This window comes from Oncorhynchus clarkii, unplaced genomic scaffold, assembly GCF_045791955.1.
Source record: "Oncorhynchus clarkii lewisi isolate Uvic-CL-2024 unplaced genomic scaffold, UVic_Ocla_1.0 unplaced_contig_6398_pilon_pilon, whole genome shotgun sequence".
NCBI lineage: Eukaryota > Metazoa > Chordata > Actinopteri > Salmoniformes > Salmonidae > Oncorhynchus > Oncorhynchus clarkii.
In genome coordinates, this window is record NW_027258104.1 from 33 (window position 1) to 26,611 (window position 26,579).

Here is a 26,579-nt window from a genome sequence, read left to right on the forward strand (position 1 = left end):
CAGACCTATCCAACTATCCAGACCTATCCAACTATCCAGACCTACCCAGACCTATCCAGACCTACCCAACTATCCAGCCCTTTCCAACTATCCAGACCTATCCAACTATCCAGACCTACCCAGACCTACCCAACTATCCAGCCCTTTCCAACTATCCAGACGTATCCAACTATCCACACCTATCCAGACCTATCCAACTGTCCCCCAACTCACCCTGAGGGTCAACAGTAGTGACCAACATAGAGAATATGTTCCCCAACTCACCCTGAGGGTCAACAACATAGAGAATATGTTCCCCAACTCACCCTGAGGGTCAACAGTAGTGACCAACATAGAGAATATGTTCCCCAACTCACCCTGAGGGTCAACAGTAGTGACCAACATAGAGAATATGTTCCCCAACTCACCCTGAGGGTCAACAACACAGAGAATTTGTTCCCCAACTCACCCTGAGGGTCAACAACATAGAGAATATGTTCCCCAACTCACCCTGAGGGTCAACAGTAGTGACCAACACAGATAATATGTTCCCCAACTCACCCTGAGGGTCAACAACATAGAGAATATGTTCCCCAACTCACCCTAAGGGTCAACAACATAGAGAATATGTTCCCCAACTCACCCTGAGGGTCAACAACATAGAGAATATGTTCCCCAACTCACCCTGAGGGTCAACAACATAGAGAATATGTTCCCCAACTCACCCTGAGGGTCAACAACATAGAGAATTTGTTCCCCAACTCACCCTGAGGGTCAACAGCATAGAGAATTTGTTCCCCAACTCACCCTGAGGGTCAAAAACATAGAGAATTTGTTCCCCAACTCACCCTGAGGGTCAACAGTAGTGACCAACACAGAGAATATGTTCCCCAACTCACCCTGAGGGTCAACAACATAGAGAATATGTTCCCCAACTCACCCTGAGGGTCAACAGTAGTGACCAACACAGAGAATATGTTCCCCAACTCACCCTGAGGGTCAACAACATAGAGAATTTGTTCCCCAACTCACCCTGAGGGTCAACAACACAGAGAATTTGTTCCCCAACTCACCCTGAGTTGCGATATAAGCGTTGCTCCTCTTGTAGCCGTCCATAAGACTAGCATTGATGTAGTCTGACGTCTTGGAACACACACACACACACACACACACACACACACACACACACACACATTAGTTTTCAAGTCGAAACAAAGCTCAGGTGAATCCTATTTCCATTGATCATCCTTGAGATGTTTCTACCTTTTGATTGGAGTCCACCTGTGGTAAATTCAATTGATTGGACACGATATGGAAAGGCACACACACCTGTCTATATAAGGTCCCACAGTTGACAGTGCATGTCAGATCAAAAACCAAGCTGTGAGGTTGAAGGAATTGTCCGTAGAGCTCAGAGACAGGATTGTGCCGAGGCACAGATCTGGAGAAGGGTACCAAAACATTTCTGCAGCATTAAAGATCCTCAAGAACACACCAAGACTCTTCATAGAGCCGCCCGGCCAAACTGACCAATCAGGGGAGAAGGACCATGGTCAGGGAGGTGACCAAGAACCTGATGGTCGCTCAGACAGAGCTCCAGAGTTCCTCTGTGGAGATGGGAGAATTTTCCAGAAGGACAACCATCTCGGCAGCACTCCACCAATGGCCAGACGGAAGCTACTCCTCAGTAAAAGGCACATGACAGCCCGCTTGGAGATTGACAAAAAACACCTAAAGACTCTCAGACCATGAGAAACAAGATTCTCTGGTCTGATGAAACCAAGATTGAGAAAACCTGGCACCATCCTTACTGTGAAGCATGGTGGTGGCAGTGTCATGCTGTTGGGATGTTTTTCAGGGACTGGGAGACTAGTCAGGATCGAGGGAAAGATGAACGGAGCAAAGTACAGAGATCCTTGATGAAAACCTGCTACGGAGCACTCAGGACCTCAGACTGGGACGAAGGTTCACCTTCCAACAGGGCAACGACCCAAACCACACAGTCGTGACAATGCAGGAGTGGCTTCGGGAACAAGTCTCTGAATGTCCTTGAGTGACCCAGCCAGAGCCCGAACTTGAACCCGATTGAACATCTCTGGAGAGACCTGAAAATAGCTGTGCAACGACGCTCCCCATCCAACCTGACAGAGAGCTTGAGAGGATCTGCAGAGAAGAATGGGAGAAACTCCCCCAAATACAGGTGTGCCAAACTTCAAGTGTCACACCAAATAAGACTGGGCGGCAGGTTAGAGCGTTGGACTGGTAATTCAAAGGTTACTAGATCGAATCCCCGAGCTGACAAGGTACAAATCTGTTGTTCTGCCCCCTGAACAGGCAGTTAACCCACTGTTCCTAGACCAGTTAACCCACTGTTCCTAGGCCGTCATTGTAAATAAGAATTTGTTCTTAACTGACTTGCCTAGTTAAATAAAGGTTAAAAATAGAGGCTGTCATCACTGCTTCAACAAAAGTACTGGTCTGAATAAATGTGACATTTCAGTTATTTTGTAACGTAACAAATGTGGAAAAAGTCAAGAGGTTTGAATACTTTATGAATGTGGCATAGAGGGGGTGACTCTCCTCCATAGGGAGTTAACACACCATTTCTGATATTAGACATAAATAATTATCCTGAAACATACCTCGTCCTCATCATCACAGAGCTGGCAGAGTCTGACACGTGATTGGTCCAGACAGAGGACATCACTGTACCTGTTCTTGATCTGATTGGACAGCTTTCTACACAGAGAGTAAGGAAGGAAGGAAGTGAAAAGGAGGGAGAGAGGAAGAGATTAGACTATTAACTGGCATTAAAAAGAGAGAAATGGAGAGAGAGAGAGGGAGGGAGAGAGAGAGACAGAGAGAGAGACACAGAGGGAGGGGGAGACAGAGAGAGACAGAGACACAGAGAGAGGAGACAGAGAGAGAGAGACAGAGCGAGAGAGACAGAGCGAGAGAGACAGAGCGAGAGAGACAGAGCGAGAGAGACAGAGCGAGAGAGACAGAGCGAGAGAGACAGAGCGAGAGAGACAGAGCGAGAGAGACAGAGCGAGAGAGACAGAGCGAGAGAGACAGAGCGAGAGAGACAGAGCGAGAGAGACACAGAGAGAGACACAGAGAGAGACACAGAGAGAGACACAGAGAGAGACACAGAGAGAGACACAGAGAGAGACACAGAGAGGGGGGGACAGAGAGAGACAGAGAGAGGGGGGGACAGAGAGAGACAGAGAGAGGGGGAGACAGAGAGAGAGACAGAGAGAGAGACAGAGAGAGGGGGAGACAGAGAGAGAGGGAGACAGAGAGAGAGGGAGACAGAGAGAGAGGGAGACAGAGGGAGACAGAGCGAGACAGAGCGAGGGGGAGAGAGGGGGAGAGAGGGGGAGACAGAGAGACAGAGAGACAGAGAGAGACTAACTTGCTGTAGTCAAAGCTACCAGTAGGAGGCAGAGAGACAGAGACAGTGAGACAGAGAGAGACTAACTTGCTGTAGTCAAAGCTACCAGTAGGAGGCTCCTTGCGTATCTCTTCATACTCCTGGTAGATTCCTTTCTTCTTTCTCTTCTTCACGTGCTCCACCAGCTCCAACATGTTCATCCCTACGCCGTCAGGCATGTGTACGGACACCTCTTCCTGGGGACAAGGGTCCTCGTCCGGCTGTGACGCGCCGCAGAGTGACGGCGGGGGTTGAGGGTGGCGTGGGAGAGACTTCTGAGGGAGAGGAGGCACCCCATCTACCTCATCCTCTTCCTCCTCTCCTTCCCGCTCTTCCTCGTTCGCTGTTCCGTCGTCGAGGGTTTCTGACCCGACACTCATCGTAATTCCTACTACTTTGTGGTGGAGGGGTGTGTCCGGGGGCGTGTCCGACTGGGGAGGGGGCTGGCGACCATTCACGCTGTTAGCATTGGGGCTAGCGCCGCTAACAACCCCAACAACGTTATTAACCCCCAACCCTGCCTTGACCCCGTAGTTACGGGCAGAACCGTTCCAATGTTGGTGATTCCTCTGTAGTCCAGAGCTCTGGGGGCTGTTCTGGGCCCGGCCTCGAGTCCTGCCGTTCACTGTGTCACAGTGGACGTGTGGGTTAGCATTACTGTCGTCGTAGCAGTTGGAGTTAGCCGTAGCCGCTAACGCTAGCTCGGAGGCTAACAGCAGCGGCGAATCTGAGTGGGAGTCTATGGAGGTTTGCGTAGCGACTAACGTAGCGGCGGCGTTAGCGTTGTGAGGCTCCAGGCTGTACGAGAGCAACAGGCTGCCCACGCAGTCGTGTGTGTCGTGCGGGTGTGTGCTCGCGTCGCCTGGGGCGGTGTGTGTGTTGACGCAGGACTGTATCCAGGCAACGTGGCTGTACCGGGAGGTTCCGTTCAGGTGTTCCGGAAGAGAAGAGACTGGGATGTAATTGGACAGCTCGTGGGCCTTCACTGTACACACCTGGGGATGGGAGAGAGAGAGACTGTTACGCACACACACACACCTGAGAGACATGGTATCGCACCAACACAGTGACCATCTCAAAACACACACACCTGAGAGACATGGTATCGCACCAACACAGTGACCATCTCAAAACACACACACACACACACACACACCTGAGAGACAAGGTATCGCACCAACACAGTGACCATCTCAAAACACACACACACACACACGGTCGTACCCTCTCTCTCAGCTTCTCACGTACGAAGAGTCTGAGGACAGCGAAGGGAGCTCTGAACCAGAGAGGAGACGACACGATGAACACACACTTCAGACGAGCTGGGAACGCACCCTAGGAGAGACACACAAACACACACACACACACACACACACACACAGGTAACGAGTGAATGGAAAAAGAGAGAAAAAGACAAAAGAGGGGAAGAAATAGAAGGAGAGAGAGGATGATGATGAAGAGAGGAGAGGAAGAGATGATGATGAAGAGGAGAGGAAGAGAGGAGAGGAAGAGATGATGATGAAGAGGAGAGGAAGAGAGGGGAGGAAGAGAGGGGAGGAAGAGAGGGGAGGAAGAGAGGGGAGGAAGAGAGGATGATGAAAAGGAGAGGAAGAACTACTATAGACCAGAGCCCTATTCCCTATATAGTGGTACTACTATAGACCAGAGCTCTATTCCCTATATAGTGGAACTACTATAGACCAGAGCCCTATTCCCTATATAGTGGTACTACTATAGACCAGAGCCCTATTCCCTATATAGTGGTACTACTATAGACCAGAGCCCTATTCCCTATATAGTGAACTACTAGTGACCAGAGCCCTATTCCCTATATAGTGGAACTACTAGTGACCAGAGCCCTATTCCCTATATAGTGAACTACTAGTGACCAGAGCCCTATTCCCTATATAGTGGTACTACTATAGACCAGAGCCCTATTCCCTATATAGTGGTACTACTATAGACCAGGGCCCTATTCCCTATATAGTGGTACTACTATAGACCAGAGCCCTATTCCCTATATAGTGAACTACTATAGACCAGAGCCCTATTCCCTATATAGTGAACTACTATAGACCAGAGCCCTATTCCCTATATAGTGAACTACTAGTGACCAGGGCCCTATTCCCTATATAGTGGTACTACTATAGACCAGAGCCCTATTCCCTATATAGTGAACTACTAGTGACCAGAGCCCTATTCCCTATATAGTGAACTACTAGTGACCAGTGCCCTATTCCCTATATAGTGAACTACTAGTGACCAGTGCCCTATTCCCTATATAGTGAACTACTAGTGACCAGTGCCCTATTCCCTATATAGTGAACTACTAGTGACCAGGGCCCTATTCCCTATATAGTGAACTACTAGTGACCAGGGCCCTATTCCCTATATAGTGAACTACTAGTGACCAGAGCCCTATTCCCTATATAGTGAACTACTAGTGACCAGAGCCCTATTCCCTATATAGTGAACTACTAGTGACCAGGGCCCTATTCCCTATATAGTGAACTACTAGTGACCAGAGCCCTATTCCCTATATAGTGAACTACTAGTGACCAGAGCCCTATTCCCTATATAGTGAACTACTAGTGACCAGAGCCCTATTCCCTATATAGTGAACTACTATAGACCAGAGCCCTATTCCCTATATAGTGGTACTACTATAGACCAGAGCCCTATTCCCTATATAGTGAACTACTATAGACCAGAGCCCTATTCCCTATATAGTGGTACTACTATAGACCAGAGCCCTATTCCCTATATAGTGAACTACTAGTGACCAGAGCCCTATTCCCTATATAGTGGTACTACTATAGACCAGAGCCCTATTCCCTATATAGTGGTACTACTATAGACCAGAGACCTATTCCCTATATAGTGGTACTACTATAGACCAGAGCCCTATTCCCTATATAGTGGAACTACTAGTGACCAGAGCCCTATTCCCTATATAGTACACTACTATAGACCAGAGCCCTATTCCCTATATAGTGGTACTACTATAGACCAGAGCCCTATTCCCTATATAGTGAACTACTAGTGACCAGAGCCCTATTCCCTATATAGTGAACTACTAGTGACCAGAGCCCTATTCCCTATATAGTGGTACTACTATAGACCAGAGCCCTATTCCCTATATAGTGAACTACTATAGACCAGAGCCCTATTCCCTATATAGTGGTACTACTATAGACCAGAGCCCTATTCCCTATATAGTGGTACTACTATAGACCAGAGCCCTATTCCCTATATAGTGGTACTACTATAGACCAGAGCCCTATTCCCTATATAGTGGTACTACTATAGACCAGAGCCCTATTCCCTATATAGTGGTACTACTATAGACCAGAGACCTATTCCCTATATAGTGGTACTACTATAGACCAGAGCCCTATTCCCTATATAGTGGTACTACTATAGACCAGAGCCCTATTCCCTATATAGTGGTACTACTATAGACCAGAGCCCTATTCCCTATATAGTGGTACTACTATAGACCAGAGACCTATTCCCTATATAGTGGTACTACTATAGACCAGAGCCCTATTCCCTATATAGTGAACTACTATAGACCAGATCCCTATTCCCTATATAGTGAACTACTAGTGACCAGAGCCCTATTCCCTATATAGTGAACTACTATAGACCAGAGCCCTATTCCCTATATAGTGGTACTACTATAGACCAGAGACCTATTCCCTATATAGTGGTACTACTATAGACCAGAGCCCTATTCCCTATATAGTGAACTACTATAGACCAGATCCCTATTCCCTATATAGTGAACTACTATAGACCAGAGCCCTATTCCCTATATAGTGGTACTACTATAGACCAGAGCCCTATTCCCTATATAGTGAACTACTAGTGACCAGAGCCCTATTCCCTATATAGTGGTACTACTATAGACCAGAGCCCTATTCCCTATATAGTGGTACTACTATAGACCAGAGCCCTATTCCCTATATAGTGAACTACTATAGACCAGAGCCCTATTCCCTATATAGTGGTACTACTATAGACCAGAGCCCTATTCCCTATATAGTGAACTACTATAGACCAGATCCCTATTCCCTATATAGTGAACTACTATAGACCAGAGCCCTATTCCCTATATAGTGGTACTACTATAGACCAGAGCCCTATTCCCTATATAGTGAACTACTAGTGACCAGAGCCCTATTCCCTATATAGTGGTACTACTATAGACCAGAGCCCTATTCCCTATATAGTGGTACTACTATAGACCAGATCCCTATTCCCTATATAGTGAACTACTATAGACCAGAGCCCTATTCCCTATATAGTGGTACTACTATAGACCAGAGCCCTATTCCCTATATAGTGGTACTACTATAGACCAGAGCCCTATTCCCTATATAGTGGTACTACTATAGACCAGGGCCCTATTCCCTATATAGTGCACTACTATAGACCAGAGCCCTATATAGTGGTACTACTATAGACCAGAGCCCTATTCCCTATATAGTGGTACTACTATAGACCAGAGCACTATTCCCTATATAGTACACTACTATAGACCAGAGCCCTGTTCCCTATATAGTGGTACTACTATAGACCAGAGCCCTATTCCCTATATAGTGGTACTACTATAGACCAGAGCCCTCTTCCCTATATAGTGGTACTACTATAGACCAGAGCCCTATTCCCTATATAGTGGTACTACTATAGACCAGAGCCCTGTTCCCTATATAGTGGTACTACTATAGACCAGAGCCCTGTTCCCTATATAGTGGTACTACTATAGACCAGAGCCCTGTTCCCTATATAGTGGTACTACTATAGACCAGAGCCCTATTCCCTATATAGTGGTACTACTATAGACCAGAGCCCTATTCCCTATATAGTGGTACTACTATAGACCAGAGCCCTATTCCCTATATAGTGGTACTACTATAGACCAGAGCCCTATTCCCTATATAGTGGTACTACTATAGACCAGAGCCCTATTCCCTATATAGTGGTACTACTATAGACCAGAGCCCTATTCCCTATATAGTGGTACTACTATAGACCAGAGCCCTATTCCCTATATAGTGGTACTACTATAGACCAGGGCCCTATTCCCTATATAGTGGTACTACTATAGACCAGAGCCCTATTCCCTATATAGTGGTACTACTATAGACCAGAGCCCTATTCCCTATATAGTGGTACTACTATAGACCAGAGCCCTATTCCCTATATAGTGGTACTACTATAGACCAGAGCCCTATTCCCTATATAGTGAACTACTATAGACCAGAGCCCTATTCCCTATATAGTGGTACTACTATAGACCAGAGCCCTATTCCCTATATAGTGAACTACTATAGACCAGAGCCCTATTCCCTATATAGTGGTACTACTATAGACCAGGGCCCTATTCCCTATATAGTGAACTACTATAGACCAGAGCCCTATTCCCTATATAGTACACTACTATAGACCAGAGACCTATTCCCTATATAGTGAACTACTAGTGACCAGAGTAATGTACTATATAAGGTATGATGCGTCGAGGACATTGACTGGGTTCTGGTAACACGGCCCATTGACTGGGTTCTGGTAACACGGCCCATTGACTGGGTTCTGGTAGCACGGCCCATTGACCGGGTTCTGGTAACACGGCCCATTGACCGGGTTCTGGTAACACGGCCCATTGACTGGGTTCTGGTAACACGGCCCATTGACTGGGTTCTGGTAACACGGTCCATTGACTGGGGTTCTGGTAGCACGGCCCATTGACTGGGTTCTGGTAACACGGCCCATTGACTGGGTTCTGGTAACACGGCCCATTGACCGGGTTCTGGTAACACGGCCCATTGACCGGGTTCTGGTAACACGGCCCATTGACCGGGTTCTGGTAACACGGCCCATTGACCGGGTTCTGGTAACACGGCCCATTGACCGGGTTCTGGTAACACGGCCCATTGACCGGGTTCTGGTAACACGGCCCATTGACCGGGTTCTGGTAACACGGCCCATTGACCGGGTTCTGGTAACACGGCCCATTGACCGGGTTCTGGTAACACGGCCCATTGACCGGGTTCTGGTAACACGGCCCATTGACCGGGTTCTGGTAACACGGCCCATTGACCGGGTTCTGGTAACACGGCCCATTGACCGGGTTCTGGTAACACGGCCCATTGACCGGGTTCTGGTAACACGGCCCATTGACCGGGTTCTGGTAACACGGCCCATTGACCGGGTTCTGGTAACACGGCCCATTGACCGGGTTCTGGTAACACGGCCCATTGACCGGGTTCTGGTAACACGGCCCATTGACCGGGTTCTGGTAACACGGCCCATTGACCGGGTTCTGGTAACACGGCCCATTGACCGGGTTCTGGTAACACGGCCCATTGACTGGGTTCTGGTACTCCTTGTTTTTAGCCTCATTATTGTTATTTAATTTTATACTATTTAATATTTTTTATTTGTACATTTTCTTACTTTAACTCTGCATTGTTGGGACAGGGAGTCATTTGACAGGGAGTCATCTGACAGGGAGTCATTTCGGACAGGGAGTCAATTGACAGGGAGTCATCTGACAGGGAGTCATCTGGGACAGGGAGTCATCTGGGACAGGGAGTCATCTGACAGGGAGTCATCTGGGACAGGGAGTCATCTGGGACAGGGAGTCATCTGGGACAGGGAGTCATCTGGGACAGGGAGTCATCTGGGACAGGGAGTCATCTGGGACAGGGAGTCATCTGACAGGGAGTCATCTGGGACAGGGAGTCATCTGGGACAGGGAGTCATCTGGGACAGGGAGTCATCTGGGACAGGGAGTCATCTGGGACAGGGAGTCATCTGGGACAGGGAGTCATCTGGGACAGGGAGTCATCTGGGACAGGGAGTTATCTGGGACAGGGAGTCAAAGGGAGTCATTTTGGACAGGGAGTCATTTGGGACAGGGAGTCATTTGGGACAGGGAGTCATTTGGGACAGGGAGTCATCTGGGACAGGGAGTCATCTGGGACAGGGAGTCATCTGGGACAGGGAGTCATTTGGGACAGGGAGTCATTTGGGACAGGGGGTCATCTGGGACAGGGAGTCAAAGGGAGTCATTTGGGACAGGGAGTCATTTGGGACAGGGAGTCATTTGGGACAGGGAGTCATTTGGGACAGGGAGTCATTTGGGACAGGGAGTCATTTGGGACAGGGAGTCACAGGGATTAATTTGGGACAGGGGTCATTTGGGACAGGGAGTCATTTGGGACGGAGTCATTTGGGACAGGGAGTCACAGGGAGTCATTTGGGACAGGGAGTCATTTGGGACAGGGAGTCATTTGGGACACAGGCGGTGTGTTACCTTGAGGAGGTCGAGGATCTTGACACAGAGCTCATAGTCAAAGTTCCCATAGCTGGAGTTGGTCATGTCATAGATGAATATTAAACCATCTCTCTGGGTGTCAACACTGGAGAGAGGAAGGGAGGGAGAGAGGAAGGGAGGGAGAGAGGGAGAGGAGAGTTATCTGTTATGTACATTAAAGGATTGAGAGGTGAAGGAGAGAGGGAGAGAATAGGACTAATTAAGGAGAGAGGGAGAGAATAGGACTAATTAAGGAGAGAGAGAGAGAGAGAGAGAGAGAATAGGACTAATTAAGGAGAGAGGGAGAGAATAGGACTAATTAAGGAGAGAGGGAGAGAATAGGACTAATTAAGGAGAGAGAGAGAGAGAGAATTGGACTAATTAAGGAGAGAGAGAGAGAATAGGACTAATTAAGGAGAGAGGGAGAGAATAGGACTAATTAAGGAGAGAGGGAGAGAATAGGACTAATTGAGAAAGGAAGAGAATAGGACTAATTAAGGAGAGAAGAGAATAGGACTGATTAAGGAGAGAGAGGGAGAGAATAGGACTAATTAAGGAGAGAGGGAGAGAGAATAGGACTAATTAAGGAGAGAGAGAATAGGACTAATTAAGGAGAGAGAGAGAGAGAATAGGGCTAATTAAGGAGAGAGAGAATAGGACTAATTAAGGTGAGAGAGAGAGAGAATAGGACTAATTAAGGAGCGAGAGAGAATAGGACTAATTAAGGAGAGAGAGAGAGAATAGGACTAATTAAGGAGAGAGAGAGAGAATAGGACTAATTAAGGAGAGAGAGAGAGAATAGGACTAATTAAGGAGAGAGGGAGAGAATAGGACTAATTAAGGAGAGAGGTAGAGAATAGGACTAATTAAGGAGAGAGGGAGAGAATAGGACTAATTAAGGAGAGAGGGAGAGAATATGACTAATTAAGGAGAGAGAGAGAGAATAGGACTAATTAAGGAGAGAGAGAGAGAATAGGACTAATTAAGGAGAGAGGAAGAGAATAGGACTAATTAAGGAGAGAGAGAGAGAGAGAGAGAGAATAGGACTAATTAAGGAGAGAGGGAGAGAATAGGACTAATTAAGGAGAGAGAGAGAGAGAGAGAGAGAGAATAGGACTAATTAAGGAGAGAGAGAGAGAATAGGACTAATTAAGGAGAGAGAGAATAGGACTAATTAAGGAGAGAGGGAGAGAATAGGACTAATTAAGGAGAGAGAGAATAGGACTAATTAAGGAGAGAGAGAATAGGACTAATTAAGGAGAGAGGGAGAGAATAGGACTAATTAAGGAGCGAGAGAGAGAATAGGACTAATTAAGGAGAGAGGGAGAGAATAGGACTAATTAAGGAGAGAGGGAGAGAATAGGACTAATTAAGGAGAGAGAGAGAATAGGACTAATTAAGGAGAGAGGGAGAGAATAGGACTAATTAAGGAGAGAGAGAGAGAGAGAGAGAGAGAATAGGACTAATTAAGGAGAGAGAGAGAATAGGACTAATTAAGGAGAGAGGGAGAGAATATGACTAATTAAGGAGAGAGGGAGAGAATAGGACTAATTAAGGAGCGAGAGAGAGAATAGGACTAATTAAGGAGAGAGAGAGAGAATAGGACTAATTAAGGAGCGAGAGAGAGAATAGGACTAATTAAGGAGAGAGAGAGAGAATAGGACTAATTAAGGAGCGAGAGAGAGAGAATAGGACTAATTAAGGAGAGAGAGAGAGAATAGGACTAATTAAGGAGCGAGAGAATAGGACTAATTAAGGAGAGAGAGAGAATAGGACTAATTAAGGAGCGAGAGAATAGGACTAATTAAGTAGAGAGAGATAAAAATAGATAAATAATGTAGTGCAGGGGTTGGTTACCTCTCGATGGCTTTGTCCAGCTGAAAGATGATGGCCTGCAGCACAGCCCTATGGGTAGTGACGTCAGAGCGGTGGAGACGAGCGGTGAACAGAGCCAGAGCAGCACCCTTAGCATCACGACCAGGCTGAAACACACAGAGCTTTACTATAAAACACAGCATTCTAGCAAACCTTTAGTTAGTCCTCATGACCTTTACTGTAAACAGAACAGACCGCATTCTAATAGATCTTTATTTTACAGTCATGAGCTTTACTGTAAAACACAGCATTCTAGCAAACCTTTACTTAGTCCTCATGAACTTTACTGTAAACAGAACAGACCGCATTCTAGCAAATCTTTACTTAGTCCTCATGAGCTTTACTGTAAAACACAGCATTCTAGCAAACCTTTACTTAGTCCTCATGACCTTTACTGTAAACAGAACAGACAGCATTCTAATAGATCTTTATTTTACAGTCCTCATGACCTTTACTGTAAACACGACATTCTAGTAGATCTTTATTTTACAGTCCTCATGACCTTTACTGTAAACACAACATTCTAGTAGATCTTTATTTTACAGTCCTCATGACCTTTACTGTAAACACAACATTCTAGTAGATCTTTATTTTACAGTCCTCATGACCTTTACTGTAAACACAACAGACCGCATTCTAGTAGATCTTTATTTTACAGTCCTCATGAACTTTACTGTAAACACAACAGACACTATTCTAGTAGATCTTTACTTAGTCCTCATGACCTTTACTGTAAACACAAAAGACCGCATTTTCTACCTCTTTTCTCACATCCTCCCTCTTCACTTCAGTCTTTCTATCCCTCCCTCCCTCCCTCGCTCCCCCTCCTCCCTCCCTCCCCTTCTCGGTCTAATTGGTGAGGGTTTGTTCAGACAGCCCCATTCATCATAAGACAAACCCTCAGAGGGAAAGAAGAGGAGAGAGAGAGAAGAAGGAGTCAGATGGTAGGGCGAGAGGGCCTGCTGCCTGTCAGCTCACTCTTCTCCTCTTTTTCCTCCTTCCTCTGCTCATAGACGTCAGTTTTTCCAGGGAGAGAGAGAGAGAATGTAAGACACATTAGTTGGTCTATTAGCTCAACAAGCTGCCTCTGTTCCTGTCACTGTTGTCAGACACACACAAACGACTTGAGTTGCCAAAAATGACAGAGAGAAACAGAATCCCCTGCGCAAACTGACGCTGTTCAGTCCTACAGGTTAAATTGCATAATTTAGTGGAATTAAATTGCCCCGGGTTCTATTTTCGTTAGTCATCTTATTTATCCAACACAACTATCACATGCTCACAGTACACAGAGACTATTCTGAGAGGGATTTCTCCTGCTGCTCCTCAGCTGATGTCTGCTGGAGTAAAACATGTGTTTTCATCAGCCCCATTCAGCAACCATTCTAAATACAATCGTGTGTTAAAAACTGTTTTGGCGCAAAGATTAAAAAGAGCAACTACTTTAATTTCTCAACTGGTAATTAAAGCTCGGCCTCCCAATCAGGTACGGGCAACCGGCTCCCCTCCCATTCAGGTACGGGCAACCGGCTCCCCTCCCATTCAGGTACGGGCAACCGGCTCCCCTCCCATTCAGGTACGGGCAACCGGCTCCCCTCCCATTCAGGTACGGGCAACCGGCTCCCCTCCCATTCAGGTACGGGCAACCGGCTCCCCTCCCATTCAGGTACGGGGAACCGGCTCCCCTCCCACTCAGGTACGGGCAACCGGCTCCCCTCCCATTCAGGTAAGGGCAACCGGCTCCCTTCCCATTCAGGTACGGGCAACCGGCTCCCCTCCCATTCAGGTACGGGCAACCGGCTCCCCTCCCATTCAGGTACGGGCAACCGGCTCCCCTCCAATTCAGGTACGGGGAACCGGCTCCCCTCCCATTCAGGTACGGGGAACCGGCTCCCCTCCCATTCAGGTACGGCAACCGGCTCCCCTCCCATTCAGGTACGGCAACCGGCTCCCCTCCCATTCAGGTACGGCAACCGGCTCCCTCCCATTCAGGTACGGGCAACCGGCTCCCCTCCCATTCAGGTACGGGCAACCGGCTCCCCTCCCATTCAGGTACGGCAACCGGCTCCCCTCCCATTCAGGTAGGGGCATCCAGCTCCCCTCCCATTCAGGTACGGGGAACCAGCTCCCCTCCCATTCAGGTACGGGCAACCGGCTCCCCTCCCATTCAGGTACGGCAACCGGCTCCCCTCCCATTCAGGTAGGGGCATCCAGCTCCCCTCCCATTCAGGTACGGGCAACCGGCTCCCCTCCCATTCAGGTAGGGGCATCCAGCTCCCCTCCCATTCAGGTAGGGGGAACCAGCTCCCCTCCCACTCAGGTACGGGGAACCAGCTCCCCTCCCATTCAGGTACGGGCAACCGGCTCCCCTCCCATTCAGGTACGGCAACCGGCTCCCCTCCCATTCAGGTAGGGGCATCCAGCTCCCCTCCCATTCAGGTAGGGGGAACCAGCTCCCCTCCCATTCAGGTACGGGGAACCAGCTCCCCTCCCATTCAGGTAGGGGGAACCAGCTCCCCTCCCATTTAGATACGGGGAACCAGCTCCCCTCCCATTTAGATACGGGGAACCAGCTCCCCTCCCATTCAGGTAGGGGGAACCAGCTCCCCTCCCATTTAGATACGGGGAACCAGCTCCCCTCCCATTTAGATACGGGGAACCAGCTCCCCTCCCATTCAGGTACGGAAACCGGCTCCCCTCCCATTTAGATACGGGGAACCAGCTCCCCTCCCATTCAGGTACGGGGAACCAGCTCCCCTCCCATTCAGATACGGGGAACCAGCTCCCCTCCCATTCAGGTACGGGGAACCAGCTCCCCTCCCATTCAGGTACGGGGAACCAGCTCCCCTCCCATTCAGGTACGGGCAACCGGCTCCCCTCCCATTCAGGTACGGCAACCGGCTCCCCTCCCATTCAGGTAGGGGCATCCAGCTCCCCTCCCATTCAGGTACGGGCAACCGGCTCCCCTCCCATTCAGGTAGGGGCATCCAGCTCCCCTCCCATTCAGGTAGGGGGAACCAGCTCCCCTCCCACTCAGGTACGGGGAACCGGCTCCCCTCCCATTCAGGTACGGGCAACCGGCTCCCCTCCCATTCAGGTACGGCAACCGGCTCCCCTCCCATTCAGGTAGGGGCATCCAGCTCCCCTCCCATTCAGGTAGGGGGAACCAGCTCCCCTCCCATTCAGGTACGGGGAACCAGCTCCCCTCCCATTCAGGTAGGGGGAACCAGCTCCCCTCCCATTTAGATACGGGGAACCAGCTCCCCTCCCATTTAGATACGGGGAACCAGCTCCCCTCCCATTCAGGTAGGGGGAACCAGCTCCCCTCCCATTTAGATACGGGGAACCAGCTCCCCTCCCATTTAGATACGGGGAACCAGCTCCCCTCCCATTCAGGTACGGAAACCGGCTCCCCTCCCATTTAGATACGGGGAACCAGCTCCCCTCCCATTCAGGTACGGGGAACCAGCTCCCCTCCCATTCAGATACGGGGAACCAGCTCCCCTCCCATTCAGGTACGGGGAACCAGCTCCCCTCCCATTCAGGTACGGGGAACCAGCTCCCCTCCCATTCAGGTACGGGGAACCAGCTCCCCTCCCATTCAGGTACGGGGAACCAGCTCCCCTCCCATTCAGGTACGGGGAACCAGCTCCCCTCCCATTCAGGTACGGGGAACCAGCTCCCCTCCCATTCAGGTACGGGGAACCAGCTCCCCTCCCATTCAGGTACGGGGAACCAGCTCCCCTCCCATTCAGGTAGGGGGAACCAGCTCCCCTCCCATTCAGGTACGGGGAACCAGCTCCCCTCCCATTCAGGTACGGGCAACCAGCTCCCACTCAAGTAATTATTACTGTGCATGTAAACATATTGAAAAGTAATATTTTTTTGGTTTCTCTAAAATCATTGTCACCATGGTTAATCATAATCTGAATTAAAATGACAAAAAATCTAAAAGTTATAATTCAACAAAATGTGAGATCACCAGCCTCTATCATGTGACCACATTGATACGCATCTATTGGCAGGTAAAGAAATGAGCTCATGGAACACACAGCCTATTGGCCAATACTGCAGTAGGCCCTTCCATGGAACACACAGCCTATTGGCCAATGCTGCAGTAGGCCCTTCCATGGAACACACAGCCTATTGGCGGCAGTAGGCCCATCCATTGCTCTTTCACAACGAGGATCTGTGATTATCGAGGGGGGAGATTATTTGAAAGATTTTTCAAATAGCTTACTGTGAAGAACTATAGTTTTCATATATTATCATTCGCAATGGAGGTACAACATTTTAAAAAAAACACTTTCCTACATTTCCACGCAGCAGGCCAGGAACTTCTATTCGTGTTCAGGCATGCGCGCTCCCTCAACATGACCAGACACATGCCCCCCCAACACTATCAGGGCAGAGAAACCAGATACATGCTCCCCCAACATGATCAGGGGGGAGAAACCAGACATATGCTCCCTCAACATTATCAGGGCAGAGAAACCAGACACATGCCCCCCCCCCCCCCCCCCCAACATGATCAGGGCAGAGAAACCAGACACATGCCCCCCCCCCCCAACATGATCAGGGCAGAGAAACCAGACATATGCCCCCCCAACATGATCAAGGCAGAGAAACCAGACACATGCCCCCCCCCCCCAACATGACCAGGGCAGAGAAACCAGACACATGCTCCCCCAACATTATCAGGGCAGAGAAACCAGACACATGCTCCCTCAACATTATCAGAGCAGAGAAACCAGACACATGCCCCCTCAACATTATCAGAGCAGAGAAACCAGACACATCCCCCCCCCAGACATGATCAGGGCAGAGAAACCAGACACATGCCCCCTCAACATTATCAGGGCAGAGAAACCAGATTCACACAATGAATGGAGAGAGACGGGGCCCTTCTGGAGAGAGAGAGACGGGGCCCTTCTGGAGAGAGACACAGCCGGGCCCTTCTGGAGAGAGTTACACAGCCGGGCCCTTCTGGAGAGAGACGGGGCCCTTCTGGAGAGAGACGGGGCCCTTCTGGAGAGAGACGGGGCCCTTCTGGAGAGAGACGGGGCCCTTCTGGAGAGAGTGGCCGATATCTTCACCCCTCCCCCTCTTCTTGTCTCAAATTTTTTTAAATGATACTCAAGATGCAAAATGATCTTCACATATTTCAGATGCTATTCACTAACAGCCACAACTCAATAATCAGCTAGTTTCTCTATAGACACTCACAGGGCCCTACACTCTTACGCACACACTACAAAACACACACTACAACACACACACACACACACTCCATTTTCTCACTCACACATAATAAGCACATACATTTATACTGACACTCTATACACACACTGCTACTCTGTTTATCTTAGATCGCGATTCCTAGTCACCTTCCCCCTATACATATCTACCTCCATCACTCCAGTATCCCTGTCACCTTCCCCCTATACATATCTACCTCCATCACTCCAGTATCCCTGTCACCTTCCCCTATACATATCTACCTCCATCACTACAGTATCCCTGTCTCCTTCCCCCTATACATATCTACCTCCATCACTCCAGTATCCCTGTCCCCTTCCCCCTATACATATCTACCTCCATCACTCCAGTATCCCTGTCACCTTCCCCTATACATATCTACCTCCATCACTCCAGTATCCCTGTCTCCTATACATATCTACCTCCATCACTCCAGTATCCCTGTCTCCTTCCCCCATACATATCTACCTCCATCACTCCAGTATCCCTGTCTCCTTCCCCCTATACATATCTACCTCCATCACTCCAGTATCCCTGTCTCCTTCCCCCTATACATATCTACCTCCATCACTCCAGTATCCCTGTCCCCTTCCCCCTATACATATCTACCTCCATCACTCCAGTATCCCTGTCCCCTTCCCCCTATATATATCTACCTCCATCACTCCAGTATCCCTGTCACCTTCCCCTATACATATCTACCTCCATCACTCCAGTATCCCTGTCTCCTTCCCCCTATACATGTCTACCTCCATCACTCCAGTATCCCTGTCTCCTTCCCCCTATACATATCTACCTCCATCACTCCCAAAGAAATGGATCCTGTAAATGTATCAAAATGGCCAGTAAATCAAATTATTCCCTGGTCACGTTGTCCGGGCGCCACATTTTCCTAAAGAAAACCCTGACACACACACACACACACACACACACACACAGGCCTCACCAGGACAGTGAACTTTCCGCTGAGCAGTTCAGAACGGAGAGGTTCCTCTTCTGGGTTAATGTTGAAGATGCCCTCCTTAATCCTCGTGTTCTGATTGGACGAATCACAGACATACAGGTCAAGGGTCAACCATTAGCACATTCTGGCATAGGTGGGAATTTACAGTGTATGTCGGGGACTAGACACAAAAATGCTCACACACACACATACTCACTCACTCACTCACTCACACTGTCTTTCTCTGTCTCTCTCTCTGTCTCTCTCTCTCTCTCACACACACACACACACACACCTGGTCCCTCTCTGTCTCTCTCTCTGTCTCTCACACACCCCGACCTGGTCCCTCTCTGTCTCTCACCCACCCACCCCGACCTGGTCCCTCTCTGTCTCTCTCTCTCACCCACCCACCCCGACCTGGTCCCTCTCTGTACCTTGTATGCCTGGAAGAGGTCTATTGCTCGGGAGACATCAAACTTGCGCGCCATGAGGAACTTGACGGCGGTCGGCTGAGAGACCAGAGCTGCACTGTGGGGATGTTCCCTGCTACGCACCTCACTCAGGAACTCCTCCACCGCCTGGGGAAGGACGGAGGGGATGGTGGGGAGGTAAGAGGGGATGGTGGGGAGGTTAGAGGGGAGATGTGGGAACAAGGGGAGAAGAAGGGAGGTTTACAGGGATGAGACGAGACCAGACGAGAGAGGGAAATATTGGGGGAGAGAGAGTGAGGGTGGGGTTGAGGTTGGAGAGGGAGAGGGAGGGAGAGGACAGAGTGAGGGTGGGGTTGACGTTGGAGAGAGAGAGTCAGGGAGAGGACAGAGTGAGGGTGGGGTTGACGTTGGAGAGAGAGAGGGAGGGGGAGGACAGAGTGAGGGTGGGGTTGAGGTTGGAGAGAGAGAGTGAGGGAGAGGACAGAGTGAGGGTGGGGTTGAGGTTGGAGAGAGAAAGTCAGGGAGAGGACAGAGTGAGGGTGGGGTTGAGGTTGGAGAGAGAGAGAGGGAGAGAGAGTGAGGGTGGGGTTGAGGTTGGAGAGAGAGAGTCAGGGAGAGGACAGAGTGAGGGTGGGGTTGAGGTTGGAGAGAGAGAGTCAGGGAGAGGACAGAGTGAGGGTGGGGTTGAGGTTGGAGAGAGAGAGTCAGGGAGAGGACAGAGTGAGGGTGGGGTTGAGGTTGGAGAGAGAGAGAGAGAGAGAGGGAGAGAGAGAGAGTGAGGGTGGGGTTGAGGTTGGAGAGAGAGGGGGAGAGGACAGAGTGAGGGTGGGGTTGAGGTTGGAGAGAGAGAGGGAGAGGACAGAGTGAGGGTGGGGTTGAGGTTGGAGAGAGAGAGGGAGAGGACAGAGTGAGGGTGGGGTTGAGGTTGGAGAGAGAGAGAGAGGCAGGGAGAGGACAGAGTGAGGGTGGGGTTGAGGTTGGAGAGAGAGAGAGGGAGAGAGAGTGAGGGTGGGGTTGAGGTTGGAGAGAGAGAGTCAGGGAGAGGACAGAGTGAGGGTGGGGTTGAGGTTGGAGAGAGAGAGTCAGGGAGAGGACAGAGTGAGGGTGGGGTTGAGGTTGGAGAGAGAGAGTCAGGGAGAGGACAGAGTGAGGGTGGGGTTGAGGTTGGAGAGAGAGAGAGAGAGAGAGGGAGAGAGAGTGAGGGTGGGGTTGAGGTTGGAGAGAGAGGGGGAGAGGACAGAGTGAGGGTGGGGTTGAGGTTGGAGAGAGAGAGAGAGAGGCAGGGAGAGGACAGAGTGAGGGTGGGGTTGGGGTTGACGTTGGAGAGAGAGGGAGGGAGGGAGAGGACAGAGTGAGGGTGGGGTTGGGGTTGACGTTGGAGAGAGAGAGAGAGAGAGAGGGAGAGAGAGTGAGGGTGGGGTTGAGGTTGGAGAGAGAGGGGGAGAGGACAGAGTGAGGGTGGGGTTGACGTTGGAGAGAGAGAGGACAGAAGGGACAAGTGAGTGTGGGGTAGTTATAAGGGGAGAGGAGAGCTCAAAGAGTTGTTGAAACTTGCGGCTCATGGCTGAACCCCTGTGTGGTGTGTTGTGCTGGTGCCAACAGTATTCAATGTGACCAACATCCCCAGGAAGTAGGAACCAAGACCAGTCACTTATTGGCTAAATCAACAGCAACTCAATCTCTGATTGGTTGATCGAAAGACCGTCGGACAGCTATACACACGGCCTGACATCACGTGATTGACAGATATACATCACGGCCCTACATCACGGCCCTACATCACGGCCCTACATCACGGCCCTACATCACGGCCCTACATCACGGCCCTACATCACGGCCTGACATCACGGCCCTACATCACGGCCCTACATCACGGCCCTACATCACGGCCCTACATCACGGCCCTACATCACATGATTGACAGATATACATCACGGCCCTACATCACGGCCCTACATCACGGCCCTACATCACGGCCCTACATCACGGCCCTACATCACGGCCCTACATCACATGATTGACAGATATACATCACGGCCCTACATCACGGCCCTACATCACGGCCCTACATCACATGATTGACAGATATACATCACGGCCCTACATCACGGCCCTACATCACGGCCCTACATCACGGCCCTACAGCACGGCCCTACATCACGGCCCTACATCACGGCCTGACATCACGGCCCTACATCACGGCCCTACATCACGGCCCTACATCACGGCCTGACATCACGGCCCTACATCACGGCCCTACATCACATGATTGACAGATATACATCACGGCCCTACATCACGGCCCTACATCACGGCCCTACATCACGGCCTGACATCACGGCCCTACATCACGGCCCTACATCACGGCCCTACATCACGGCCTGACATCACGGCCCTACATCACGGCCCTACATCACGGCCTGACATCACGGCCCTACATCACGGCCCTACATCACGGCCCTACATCACGGCCTGACATCACGGCCCTACATCACGGCCCTACATCACGTGACTGACAGATATACATCACGGCCCTACATCACATGATTGACAGATATACATCACGGCCCTACATCACGGCCCTACATCACGGCCCTACATCACGGCCTGACATCACGGCCCTACATCACGGCCCTACATCACGGCCCTACATCACGGCCTGACATCACGGCCCTACATCACGGCCCTACATCACGGCCTGACATCACGGCCCTACATCACGGCCCTACATCACGGCCTGACATCACGGCCCTACATCACGGCCCTACATCACGGCCCTACATCACGGCCTGACATCACGGCCCTACATCACGGCCCTACATCACGGCCTGACATCACGGCCCTACATCACGGCCCTACATCACGGCCCTACATCACGGCCTGACATCACGGCCCTACATCACGGCCCTACATCACGTGACTGACAGATATACATCACGGCCTGACATCACGTGATTGACAGATATACATCACGGCCCTACATCACGGCCCTACATCACGGCCCTACATCACGGCCCTACATCACGGCCCTACATCACGGCCCTACATCACGGCCCTACATCACGGCCCTACATCACGGCCCTACATCACGGCCCTACATCACATGACTGACAGATATACATCACGGCCTGACATCACGTGACTGACAGACACTAGAGGTCGACCGATTAAATCGGCATGGACGATTAACTTGGGCCGATGTCAAGTTTTTCATAACAATCGGTAATCGGCATTTTAGGACGCCGATTATGTCCGATTACAATGCACTCCACGAGGAGACTGTGTGGCAGGCTGACCACCTGTTATTCGAGTGCTGCAAGGAGTCAAGGTAAGTTGCTAGCTAGCATTAAACTTACCTTATAAAAAACAATCTTCACATGATCACTAGTTAACTACACATGGTTGATGATATTACTAGGTTAGGCATTGCATATAATCAATGCGGTGCCTTTATAATTAATCATCGAATCACAGCCTACTTCGCCAAACAGGTGATGATTTAACAAAAGCACAATCGTTACACAAATGTACCTACTTTTAAATGAAGGTAAAATTAAATTTAAAATAAAAAAAACAACCATAAACATTAATTCATTTATTAAAATAAATACACAGAAGTATATATATTTTTTAAACCTGCATATTTAGTGAAAATAAATTAATATTCGCAGGCAATATAATATAAAATAATAATAATATTAACTAGGGAAATTGTGTCACTTCTCTTGCGTTCATTGCACAGAGAGTCAGGGTTTATGCAACAGTTTGGACCGCCTGGCTCTTTGCAAACTAATTTGCCTGATTTTGACATAATTATGACATAAGATTGAATGTTGTGCAATGGAACAGCAATATTTAGACTTAGGGTTGCCACCCATTTGATCAAATATGGAACGGTTCCGTATTTTACTGAAAGAATAAACGTTTTGTTTTCGAAATTATAATTTCCGGATTTTACCATATTGATGACCTAAGGCTCGTATTTCTGTGTTTATTATATTATAATTAAAAGTATATGATTTGATATTTGATAGAGCAGTCTGACTGAGCGGTGGTAGGCAGCAGCAGAGTCGTAAGCATTCATTCAAACTTTCCTGCGTTTGCCAGCAGCTCTTAGCAATGCTTCAAGCACAGCGCTGTTTATGACTTCAACTCTTGAGATTAGGCTGGCAATACTAAAGTGCCTATAAGAACATTCAATAGTCAAAGGTATATGAAATACAAATGGTATAGAGAGAGAGATAGTCGACGAGTCATAATTCCTATAATAACTACAACCTAAAACTTCTTACCTGGGAATATTGAAGATTCATGTTAAAAGGAACCACCAGCTGTGCTCATGTCCTGAGCAAGGAACTTAAAACGTTAGCTTATTTTTAAAAAAATTTTACATGGCACATATTGCACTTTTACTTTCTTCTCCAACACTGCGTTTTTGCATTATTTAAACCAAATTGAACATGTTTCATTATTTATTTGAGACTAAATATATGTTATGTATTATATTAAGTTCAAATAAAAGTGTTCATTCAGTATTGTTGTAATTGTCATTTTTACACATACATATAAATCAGCAGATTATATCAGCTTTTTTTGGTCCTCCAATAGTCGGTATCGGAAAATCATAATCGGTCGACCTCTAGTACACACAGCCCTACGTCATGTGCTTGATCTGGGTGAACTTTATAAACTTCCAACTATATCCAGTGACGTCAGCGGATATTCAACAAAAAACATCTGTTTCCCGACACTTGACAACAGATTGTACCAACACCTCCCAACAACTAATTTTGGCAAAGGAGTAACATAGAAAAGTCCCTAGAAAAACTTAACCCTAAAAAAAAATGTTAACTCCCGTTACAAATGCACGTTAATAAGTGGCAACATGATTCATATAGCACATAATGCTATACATATGCACATATGCAAATACTCGTTAGCTGGAGTAGTTGCATTAAAATAACTAACTAAGAGATGAAAGGACCGAGCAAGTCGTAGCTACTACTAGCTTAGGGCCCTAAGCTACTCGTCTACTGTTGCCAATGTAGTTTAATTAAATAAAACATTAACTATGGCAGTGTGGTCTAGCATCGGCTATTTTATATCTGATAGCGGCTCTTTCGGGTTGTTTAACGTTAACCAGCAATCTAGCCAGCCAGTTGAACGACGAAAACAAACGTTTTTACTAGGAACTTGAGAGCAAATTCTGTGAACCGACTGTCTAAAAAAATAGATAGTTATCAGGCACATTAACTATGACTGAGACCAAACAGTACTCAGAAAGCAAACATGTCACTGGACGTATAAAAAACAATATTGTACTGGCATGTTTTACATCTGAAAGGAAGTCGTGTGAGGCTCAAATGAAGCAGAACATGTCCATGTTACTCTTACTGTAGTTACCTAGGTAGGAAGCCAAAGAGGACGTGTGTCAACACGGGTCTTCCTCCCCGGCCTAAAGTTTAGCTATCGCTAGGTAGCCATCTGCGTTCAATAAGTTATTCAACAAAATAAATAATAATGTGGGTAACAAAATATGAAATCTAACCAGTGAGATGTAACTATGTCAGCCAACGCATCCAGACGACAGTGTTAAGCAGCTAGCTAATAGTAGCATGCTAGCGGCTGTCATAATATATGTAACGGGACCAAGGATATTTACGAGACAGTATCCTCACCAAGGACAACGTTGACCCTTACAACCTAACTAGACATTTGGGTTTATTATTAACATAAATGTTTTGTTTGTTGATGAAATCGAGAGCACTATGGTTAAAAAACCCAAGTCCTTACCAGTTCCTCCTGACTCGTCAAGGCTTCCGCCATCTTGAAGCCTCACGTCAACGTCGTTTCGACGTGCTCGTTCACGACGCAGAAGACCGAGTGCGGCGGCGGCGCGGTTGTCACTAGTTACCACAGATACACTATTTACCACAGACACAAAGTCAAAATACGATACAAATATCGCATTTATTTTTATTTTTAATAAATGTACGAAACAAATTTGCTTTTAGGTAATAATTTAAGGGTTAGGGTTAAGCAGAAGGATAGCAGTGTGGTTAATGTTAGGTTTAAAGTCAGATTTAAAGAAGAGAAATTGTAGGAATGGGCGTGGTTTAGCCATTATTATGACTTTGTGGCTCTGGTAACTAATGTTGACCAGACGGGAGGCGGGTTAGTGCTATACAGAATCTTTTGGGACGTCCGTTCCCAAAAACCTAACTTTAATAATCCCAAAACTTTAACTATAACCTTTCGCTAAACTTACATTTTAACTTCAATTGGGGGACGGGGGACGTTCCAAGGAGCCCGAATAACATGGACCACGGGAGGAGACTACGGGTCGCCAAAGGGCTCATTCTACAAAAAGTCGAACGTTAGTGTACACTTCTAATGGAGATGATGATTTGATCAATTCTGCACCATTCTTTATTAAGAATGTTAGGTGACACAACACATGGTGGAAAAGCGCATACCAAGGTTTAGTTTAATGAACGTATATCCATGTTTGTGATGTTATTTTCCATACGTGAATCTCTCTCTGTCATGAAAAAAATAAAATAAATAGACAGGCAACAGTTCAGTCACAAAACATCCTGAAAACGATTTTTATTAAACCATCACTTGTCACAACAATTTACATAATATCATGTTTATTTTGTATTTATATTTTACATGTTATTCTTCTGACGTTCACTATCAAGGAAATCCTGATAGATATTTCCTGTGCAAGACAGTTGGCGACGGAGTGTCTCAGCGGCACCCTAACCCCTATACAGGAGTGCAGCATATAGGCAATAGGGTGTAATTTGGGACACAAGCCCACGTCAGAGGGTTTAGTAGAGAGATACATGTAAATACGAGGTAGGGAAAAGCAGGGACAGATCAGTCTCATTTGGGACACAAGCCCACTTTCTCTCTGACATCACTTCTTCTGAATGCAAACTACAGGCTCAGGGTCCCAAATACCACCCTATTCCCTATATAGTGAACTACTAGTGACCAGAGCCCTATTCCCTATATAGTGAACTACTAGTGACCAGAGCCCTATTCCCTATATAGTGTACTACTATAGACCAGAGCCCTATTCCCTATATAGTGAACTACTAGTGACCAGAGCCCTATTCTCTATATAGTGGTACTACTATAGACCAGAGCCCTATTCCCTATATAGTGGTACTACTATAGACCAGAGCCCTATTCCCTATATAGTGAACTACTAGTGACCAGAGCCCTATTCCCTATATAGTGGTACTACTAGTGACCAGAGCCCTATTCCCTATATAGTGAACTACTAGTGACCAGAGCCCTATTCTCTATATAGTGGTACTACTATAG

At 48.1% G+C, this 26,579-nt stretch overlaps 1 protein-coding gene across 1 annotated transcript; it reads right to left on the bottom strand.

Annotated features, from left to right (window-relative positions):
• Positions 1–213: 213 nt before the first annotated feature.
• LOC139395664 (tyrosine-protein phosphatase non-receptor type 9-like) lies at positions 214–25,085 on the bottom strand (the record flags this gene model as incomplete). The annotated part of the gene is made up of 14 exons (XM_071142989.1): positions 25,035–25,085; positions 19,245–19,388; positions 18,814–18,903; positions 12,591–12,715; positions 10,734–10,839; positions 4,637–4,747; positions 3,461–4,407; positions 2,622–2,718; positions 1,012–1,122; positions 879–920; positions 746–787; positions 623–664; positions 408–449; positions 214–265 (listed from the first exon to the last, which is right to left on the bottom strand). Coding segments are annotated over exons 1-14 (1,984 nt in total), but the record flags the coding sequence as incomplete, so codon positions are not given.
• Positions 25,086–26,579: the final 1,494 nt, after the last annotated feature.